Genomic DNA, 10,010 nt, shown 5'->3' on the forward strand with positions numbered 1-10,010 from the left:
TCCGTACTGACCCCCTTTCCTCGGGGGGCTGCGTTTCATGCCCGCAGGTGTAGACGCACAGTTCGGTGATCCTCCCGCCTAGGATATCTACTCTGCTGATTGGGAGAGCTCCACTGTTCTGGAGCCCAGTCGTTTTGGTACATGACTTTCTGTGTAGTCTTTTGCTTGTCTATGGGTACGGCGGGCCCTGTCCCGTCGAGTTTCACTACTATACTCTTAGAGGTCTGTAGACATTATGTGGGTTGCATATATATGTTTTGGATAATGGTCTGGACATGGTTTGTTTGGGATGTCCGCTTGTACAGGGGCAGCCTTGTCGGCTGCGTACATCATTGTGTATTGTGTAGTGGCAGCCTTGTCGGCTTGCGTATGCTATTATGCTTTGGATAGTGGCGGCCTTGTCGGCTCGCGTATGTTGTTACGGTTGAATGGTTATGACTCCTTATGAGACAGATCCACTTTATATATATATGACGTTGGGTTGGCTTGATTTGATTAAATTCCATATTGTCTTAGTTTCAGTTGGTTATACTTAACAGGTTTGTATGTAAGTGTCCGAAACGGGCACTAGTCACGGCCCATCGAGTTGGGTCGTGACAGATACACAACCCTAATCCCACCTGTTGTACGGGATACAAGGGTTGCTACTGTTTGAGTAAAAATGGCAAGTTTGTTTGTGAAGGAGCTAGAGATTATTGAACCCAAGGCATGTATACATGACTCGTCCATCTTCTGGGTTAGCCAAACTTGATGAAGTTTGCGTTTGATTGTTGCACTGCGAACTATATGGATATGAATCTTTAGTTTGTACTTGGGAGCCTCAGAGTTATATATATCTGCATCATAATAAGGCATCATCAATAATATACTAATATAAATGAATTGTTGAAGCGTGACTTGCAAAAAAAGATATTTAAAATCATTAACCAAAAAGTAATCTATCAATATAAAATTGTGTCAATAATTCGTTTATTTTGGATTAGAGGGAGTAACCCACTCATATGTTATTAGCTTTATCGTTTCATGTAGAAAAATAGTCACCGAACATGATTAATGTGTGCCAAAAATAATGTTTTATATACCATATCAATAATAACATATTTAACTTAGGAAAACAGTCCCAAAACATGATTTATTTGTGTGTGCTACAAATAAAGTTTTACTATATCAACATCAAAATATTTAATGCAGAAGAATAGTCACAAAAACATGATTTGCATAATTCAACAATAGGAAAAAGACAGAAAATAGGGCTAATTAGTGAAGAGATTAACAAAAAGTAGATGGTGACTCTTTCTTTTGATCACATCAAGTAAATTTGCGATATATAATTACTTAATTATGACTACTATCACTATACCTTTGAAAAAAATTGATAATTCATTTCATTTTTTAAAAAAAAATAACTTTGAATATATTCAGTAGAAGAAAAACATGGCTAGTACAACTTTCACTATATTTGTTGAATCCATTATTGACTCTCTAGGGTCGTGTAAGTCCCCGTTAATCTGCACTAGAATCTAGTTAGTGATTAGTAATTTGCTCTAGATTGATTTAGACAAAGAATTACTACTACTTACATCTGAAACATTATATGTAAACATTAGTTTTCTTTCTTGTAAACAGATAAAAAGTTATAACTTACATATGGTTTAATTGTTTGCATTTCCTTGCTGAGAAAAGTCCCAAAAACATTTTTTAACTTAAAAGAAAAAAATTTAATTAATTGTACTTAGTTGAATCATATATAATAAGTACTAATATTTAACTTTAGATATGCCAACAATAAAATTCAGGCACATAAATAAAGACAGAGGGAATAACAAATATGAATCATCTTAAAATTCAGGCACATAAATAAAGACTGGGGGAATAACAAATATGAATTATCTTAGTTGGTTGGCATGTTTTATTAGTAATTACGGATATATCCATTATTGCCCTTCAATTAGGTAAAATAATTCCATTAATTATGCTTAGTACTCGATTTGTATATACAGGGGGATCAAAATGAAAATAAACTTATAATACATGGACTAAAATTGTTATTTCCCCTAAAGAGATATATATATGGAGAAGAAAATTGTTGCTAGCTAGATGACAAATATTTCAAAAACAATAATTAATTAAAGATGAAATTGTGGAGAAGTTAAGGAAGCGTAATTAACTAGTCAAACTAATTACACTAACAAGCACATCTTTTTCTTATTTATCAATTGGAGGCTACAAAAAAACGTTTTAGTAACTATGTTTTTTTAATCACTCGTTTGGCTATAAATAGGTGAAGGAGGATAGACACTCCTCAACCCAAACAAAAGAAGTAAAAAGAATCCATAATATGGCTGTTCACAAACAAGTTAGTTTCCTTGCTTACCTACTACTTGTTCTTGGTAAGATTTCCCTTTCTCTACTTTTCTTCTCTTTAGTTTCTTTGTTGTGGCATAAACTACAAGTGTTAGTATGTTTTTTTCATTTCACAGCTTTCTCCTTATTATATTTGTTTGTAGGATTATTGCTACTTGTAAGCGCGGTGGAACATGTTGATGCCAAGCCTTGTACTAAAGAATGTGGTCATCTTGGGTTTGGGATATGCCCACGTTCACAAGGAAGTCCGCAAAATCCCATATGCACCAATTGCTGTTCAGGTTTTAAAGGTTGCAATTATTATAGTATTAATGGGACTTTTATTTGTGAAGGACAATCTGACCCAAAAAAACCAAAAGCTTGCCCCTTAAATTGTGATCCAGATATTGCCTATTCAAAGTGTCCCCGATCAGGAGGAAAGACGTTTATTTATCCCACTGGATGTACCACATGTTGCACGGGATACAAAGGTTGCTACTATTTCGGTAAAGATGGCAAGTTTGTTTGTGAAGGAGAGAGCGATGAACCCAAGGCATGTACCCTGGAATGTGACCCTAGAGTTGCATACATGACTTGTCCATCTTCTGGATTGGCCAAACTTAGCCAAGTTTGTGTTAATTGTTGCACTGCAGGAGAGGGTTGCAAACTCTATGGATATGATGGATCTTTAATTTGTACTGGAGAGCCTCAGAGCTATATATCTACAGCATAAGGCATGCATCATCAATAATATGTGTTGTACTTTTTAATTTATAATGTATGAAATAAAAGGATGACATGCTAATCACTATAATGTGGGCATAAAAGTTGTGTTATGTGTAACTACTTATTATTTGAATAAAAGAAAAGGATCATCCATAATTATATTGAGGACTTGGCTCCTCTCTATTGGTGATCTCCTTTGGTCTTATCCTTAGCAAATGACATGCGTCTTTATAATATTTTAAGGAATCAGATCTATAAATTTATTTATTTTTAAACAAATTACATTTGGCTCTTGTCAAGGACCATCCTCTTGATGTCTACTTCAAGCTAGTCTAGTAACAAATAATGCTTGCAGCTAGACTATGTGTTGTAGCTAGCCTGGCTAGCTACCATTTTATATTGTACATAACAATTTTTTTACATATCAATATGATAGGAAAAATATTTTGTAAAATATTAATTAAAGTTCTTACACTTTGACTTTGAAATTATAACAAATTAAAAGTAGATAAAGAAAAGATAGTATCTAAGATCTGAAGTTGGATGTTCAAGAGGAATATGAATCACTCAATGACTCAATATCAGTGTCAAGAGGACTCTAGTGAATCCCCTTACCAAATAAATTATATTTTCTTAAAATAAAATATTTTTCTTCGTATCAAGTACACACATAATAGTAGTACTAATATATTTTGTAAAAGAATTGGAGAGGTCTTATTTTTGTTCGAAGGAACACATTAGATGGATCCATCTACCACGTGAATAATGTGGATATTTCATGAAATATTCGAAGCAAGAAATATTCAAGTCCTGGAACCATTTCAATTGGAAATGAAAAAATAATTAATATATGATTAAAGGAAGAAGCATCCAAATTTCCCTTGTTATGAGTTACAGGGCCAATTATGGATATTTGATGTGCTAACGGATCCATTAAAATGTGTCAATGAAGTACGATATGGTTAGACTAATTAACCATTCGATTTCATATATTTTAAACAATATTTGGCTCTTATAGCTTAGTTTTAAAAAATAAAAAAAAGACAAAACAACATAAATTTCTTAATTAAAAAAAATTCTGTTTGAAGTTATCTCAAAGCGGATGAATTTATAAATTTTCGCACACTCGGAATACAATTTTTAAGTTTATGATTAAGGTATGATTTGTTAATTTTTCATAATTTAGTTGTTTTCTCTTCTTTTTTTTTTTTAAATGAATTGGGACCAAGGCATTTTTATCGAAGAAGTATGAACTATGATCCGTAAGAGAAATATCCTATGACTATATGTTCAATATTTTATGTAAATGAATATTTTTTTCAGCTAATTGCCAGACAAGTGTACATACATACATATAAATGTATTACACGTGATGTACAACGTTCATATATACTATTTGAATAATGTTCATTGAAATTTGGTGGTATCCTTTGATTAAAATAATAATAATAATAATAATATACAAACTTCCCATAACATTGTTGAAAGGTTCAAAGTCTTCCTTGAACGTGTTGCAGATTCTTTTATCAACTTAATTTCTGCATGTGTTATTATATTCTCGTTCTTATCCTCAAACTTCATTGAAGTTTCATAATCCTACCAATCACTTTGCTTAATTATCCGCAAGTACAAGGGTGGCTTAGTTATTCGATTTTGTTTTATATATCCACGGATACCTAAAGTTTTACTTATTTGTTTTTTTTAACTTTAGGATAATTTTGAAATTGTAACACAACATTTATTTTTCATATGAGCATTGAATAAAGAGTCCGAAGTCTAAAGGGTATAAAATATTAGCAAAAATTTTAAAACGATATATAAAATTTTATATTAATCAAAACGGTAAAATCGCTGGAACAATAGTGATTTACTCCATCGGAAAAAGCAAAATTGCTGCTACTGCAGCGATTTTGCAAAATGTAAATAAAATTCAAATCGCTACTTAGGCAGCGATTTTCAATTTTGTTTTTTAAAAAAGTAAATTTTGAAAATCGTTGCCTTTCCATTTTAAAGAAAAATTTAGAGAAAATCGCTGCCAAGATAGCGATATGAATTTTTTAAAAAAAAAATCACATTTTGCAAAATCGCTGCAGTAGCAACGATTTTGCTTTTTTCGGTGCAGTAAATCGCTGTTGTCCAGCGATTTTGCCATTTTGGTTAATATAAAATTTTATATAGCGTTTTGAAATTTTTGTTAATATTTTATATCCTTTAGGCTCCGAACTCATTGAATAAATCTCTCGTGCGTAATAGCTTACAAACAACACAAACCGTATTAGATAAACTCTATATGATTGCTTGAAAAGAAAACTTTGAGAGTTGATCTTAGGCAGTTATAAAAAAAAATGTTGCAATACCAATATCAGTAATATTTATTTATTATAGCAGGTTTATTAGTTATAATTTTTGTCTTGTTATATAAATATCGTAATTGAACTCAAGGTATGTACCCTGAAGTGTGACTCTAGAGTTGCATCCATGACTTATCCATCTTCTGGATTGGCCAAACTTAGTCAAGTTTGTGTTAATTGTTGCACTGCAGGAGAGGGTTGCAAACTCTATGGATATAATGGATCTTTAATTTGTACTGGGGAGCCTCAGAACTATATATCTACAGCATAAGGCATGATGCATCATCAATAATGTGTTGTACTTTTTAATTTATAATGTATGAAATAAAAGGATGACATGCTAATCACTAGAGCTGTCAATATGGGCTAGCCCACCCTAACCGGGCTAACTCATACAGGCTTTAACATTTAACGGGTCAGGCCGGGTTAGCCCATTTTTTGTGTGGGCCAGAAAATGATCGACCTAGCCTACAAATACGTTGGCTACAGGCTTGCCGGGTCAGCCCACTTTTTAAAAAATTATATTTTTTTATAATTATTAAATTAAATTATAAGTTATAATTTAAAAATATTATCATATATATCGACAAAATAATATTACATTATGTTAGGCCTTATTTATTTGCACTTAATGCGCTTTGAATCTTAATCATTTAGATTTGCCTTATTAAGTGTGTTTGTTTAAAAGAACTGGATCTTAATTATGCAGATTCAATTCATTAAGTTCGTTTATTTTATTTTCTTATAAGTCTCTTAATGGGTCTGGATATATCTGAATGAATCAGATCTGTAACACACCCTTAACACTATTCAGACTAAAAATTAAGACTCCTACCTTAATTCAACTAAATCACGACAACTCATAAAAATTGTTTTCTTATTTAATTAATATTAATTACGTGCTTGTCATTATAATTTTCTTTATTCATATTAACTTAATATACATCCTTTGCTTTCTAAATTAATCAATATATTTGAATTGATAAGCACTCCCATGATATAATATTTAGCACGATTTTAAAAAATAAGAAAGTATTAGTTATTTGATCGATAACAATAAAAAATTTCAATAATAAAATAAAATATTTTCCTAAATTATATATTTACTACTCTATATAAACTATTTTAAATTGCATTATATTAGATTCTCAAAGTATTTGAGTGCAAAATATAGTCATATTAATGATGTAACTTGATGTTGAGTTCTTAAAAGATAAATCATATTACCTTTTAGGGTAAAAATGTTCAAAATATTATTTTATATGAAAAAAAAAATATTTTACTAACAAGATTTTTATAATATTTTATTGATATAACGTTTAATTTCATATGTGCATTCAGATATTGAAAACAAACTGTCCCAATAATTTAGTGTTCAGATTCAGAGACAATATTTTAATATTCAAATGTTTATTCAGATTTACACATCTAGATCTTAATGCACATCTTAAATTTAAATATGTATTCAAATTCAAACGTCTTAATCTTAATGGAAACAAATGAGACCTTGTCACTACTTGTTAATCAAATTCACAAATATAATAATCTTTATAATATTTTCGGAAAATGCACAAATACCCCCTAGACTATGACCGAAATCCCAAAGACACACCTTACTAAGGTCGTATTACCCCCCTGAACTTATTTTTTTTTGTAATTTTGTGTACCTCTTTGGCTTACGTGGCATCCAAATATCTCTGACGCGCCTCAATTGCGTGGAGTCACATAGAGTGCCACATAAGACAAAAGGTGTATAAAATTACAAAAAAAAAAAAAAGTTCAGGGGTAATAGGACCTTAGTTTAGCTAAGGTGTGTCTCTGGAATTTTGGTCATAGTCTAGAGGGTACTTGTGCATTTTCCTTAATACTTATTAAGTTTTTTTTTCAACTAAAAGTATAAATATCTAAATAGAAATATTAACCTAATTGTTTTGATTTTGGACTCTCTTTATTTTTAAATTTTAATATTATATTATATTTTAAAATTATTTTTTATTAGCCCACGGGCCAGTGTTACAAATATTTCTCAAGCCCCCCAAGTGAGCAGGCTTATTCAGGCCGGGCTAAAAAGCTCTTTTCTTAAATGGGGTCCAAAAAACTTAGCCCAACCCTATTAAATCCCGGGTTAGGCCAGGCCGACCCAACGGACCTAGCCCATATTGACGGCTCTACTAATCACTATAATATGGGCATCAAAGTTGTGTTATGTGTAACTACTGATTATTTAAATAAAAGAAAAAGATAATTCATAATTATATTGAGGACTTGGCTCCTCTCTATTGGTGATCTCCTTTGACCTAATCCTTAGTAAATGACATGCATCTTTATAATATTTCAAGGAATCAGATCTATAAATTTATTTACTTTTAAACAAACTACCTTTGAGATTAGGTAAGTTATTTCAAAGTGAATGAATTTATAATTTTTCACACACTAAGAATACAATTTTTAAGTTTATGATTCAGGTATTCTGTTAATTTTTCATAATTGGGCTACTTCTATTATTTGTCCATTTTGCCGTGAATAGGGGTGTACATGATCTGATTGGTTTGGATTTTTCAAATATCAAATCAAAATATTCGTGTAAAAAATTTGAGTTTATAAATCAAAGTAAACTAATAAAATTCGGGGTTTTCAACCTCGGGTTGGTTGAAATTTTTCAAATATCAAAATTAACCATTGTGTCAAATTTTCAAATTTATAAATCAAACCAAACTAATAAACCTCAGATTTTTTGGTAAAGTTCACATACAAACATATAATTAATTTGTGCTCCAAATATTTCTTTAGTCCAACAAAAATACAATTATCTAAAGTATTTTTTTTAAAAAAAATAACACAAAATATGAGATGAGAATTAATGTTACAAAAATATCAATAAAAAATATTAATGAAATCATCATATAAAATAAATATTATAAAGTCGTAATGAAAATAGTCATAATTTAAAAGCACTAAATCATGCTAAAATAAGTTAATAAATATTAGTTACATTACTAAATATTTAAGAAAAATTAAAGTTAGATTATAAATTTTAATTGTCTAAACCGATATAAAACTAAAGAACAAATATTCAATATTATTGTCATTCTTACTCCGTCCGTCCGGTATTGTTTGTGATGTTGTGCTTTTGGAAAGTCAATTTGACTAATTTTCATAGTTAAATTAGATCACATTAATTCGATATTTCAAACAAAAAATTAGATATTCTAAAATTATATGAAAGTACTATAAATTGCAATTTTTTACATATTAATATGATGAAAAATACATCTTAAAATGTTAGTCAAAGTTTTTATAGTTTAACTCTAAAAATAGAATCCATGACAATCAATACAGGACGGAATGTATTAAAAAATCTAGATATAATTTTAAAATTAAAGAGAGTTAAACTAATAGTAGAATAAAAGAGAGATGGAGTTGTGGTAAAAAGTGACATTGAAAGAGATAAGTTAATGAAGATGACAATGAATTATTGAAGAAGAAGGAAGGAAAAAGAACAAAATAATAAGGAGAAAAAGTTAAAATAATAATGAAAATAAAAATATATATTTTATAGTAAAATTCTTGTAAAAATAAAATTATATTCGTTTTTTTAGTTTGTTCACGCTCTTTAAGAGATCTCCATGCCAGGTGAACGAAAAATGATGTAATAATATCAGTTCAGGATTGTTTGAGGGAGTAATAGGACACTTGCATAGTTTAGGCGTCTTTTTGAAAATTCAGGACAATTTTAGGTGTCACTTTTTGTTTTTTCTCAAATTTCAAAAATACATATACAATGATGCATACAATTTTTTACTCGTATATTTTTTTAGGTGTGTGTTTTGTCGTATATGTTTACGAGAAAGGAAATGCAAATAATTAATCAAGAGAGAAGTCTCGAAAAAACTCTAGAACTTGACAGATTTTATTAGTTTCGGTCCCAAACCATTGTCAGCCTTAACACTCTTCTACTTGACTAACTAAACTTATATACGCCCCTAATTTGCCATATGACACAACAAATAGTCTCAAACTCTTGCAGGAGCATGAGACTTTTAATAAAAAGTCAAGAGAAGTGTTGAAAACACCCCTAAACTTAATGAGAATTTAGGAGTGTACGTATTTCACTCATATTGCAAGATCGAATTTAAGTTTGGTTAGTCAAGTAAAAGAGTGTTTATAAGTTTGTCGACAGATTGAAAATAAAACTAATAACTCGTGCCAAATTAATCTACTACCATTCATAGAAATATTTATATTTAGGGTGTGTTTGGTATAAAGGAAATGTTTTCCTAGAATATATTTTTTCGGATAACAAGTAGATTTTTGACTTATTTTCTCATTTTTGGTTGGTGAGTAGAAAATATTTTCTGAAAAATATTTTTAGAGTTTGATTTATCAATGAAAAATATTTTTGAGAAATATCTTTTTTGTCTACCATAGTAGAAAATAATTTATAAATTAAAAATATTTGTTAAATACAAACTTAATTTTTTTTTTTTGAGTGTGGGGTTAGGGGTGGGGGGTCGAGGATAGGGGTGAAAAAAAAAATTTTTAAAGTTGAAAATATTTTTGAAAAAACAAACTTAAATTTTTTTTGGGGGG

At 30.0% G+C, this 10,010-nt stretch overlaps 1 protein-coding gene across 2 annotated transcripts in view; it reads left to right on the forward strand.

Moving 5' to 3' along the window:
* LOC107014465 (proteinase inhibitor type-2-like) overlaps positions 1-3,274 on the forward strand; it is a 13,542-nt gene extending 10,268 nt beyond the window's left edge. Inside the window, exons 1-2 of one of the 2 annotated variants that reach the window (XM_015214389.1) lie at positions 2,237-2,390; positions 2,508-3,274. In XM_015214389.1, coding sequence (XP_015069875.1) covers positions 2,339-2,390; positions 2,508-3,076 — 621 coding nt within the window. In that variant the 5' untranslated portion in view covers positions 2,237-2,338 and the 3' untranslated portion in view covers positions 3,077-3,274. Of the gene's footprint in view, positions 1-2,236; positions 2,391-2,507 lie in introns of those variants that run through there. The other variant, XM_027915467.1, reaches the window with a different exon arrangement.
* Positions 3,275-10,010: the final 6,736 nt, after the last annotated feature.

The sequence above is a fragment of the Solanum pennellii genome, chromosome 3 (genome assembly GCF_001406875.1).
Source record: "Solanum pennellii chromosome 3, SPENNV200".
In the NCBI taxonomy this organism is placed as follows: domain Eukaryota; kingdom Viridiplantae; phylum Streptophyta; class Magnoliopsida; order Solanales; family Solanaceae; genus Solanum; species Solanum pennellii.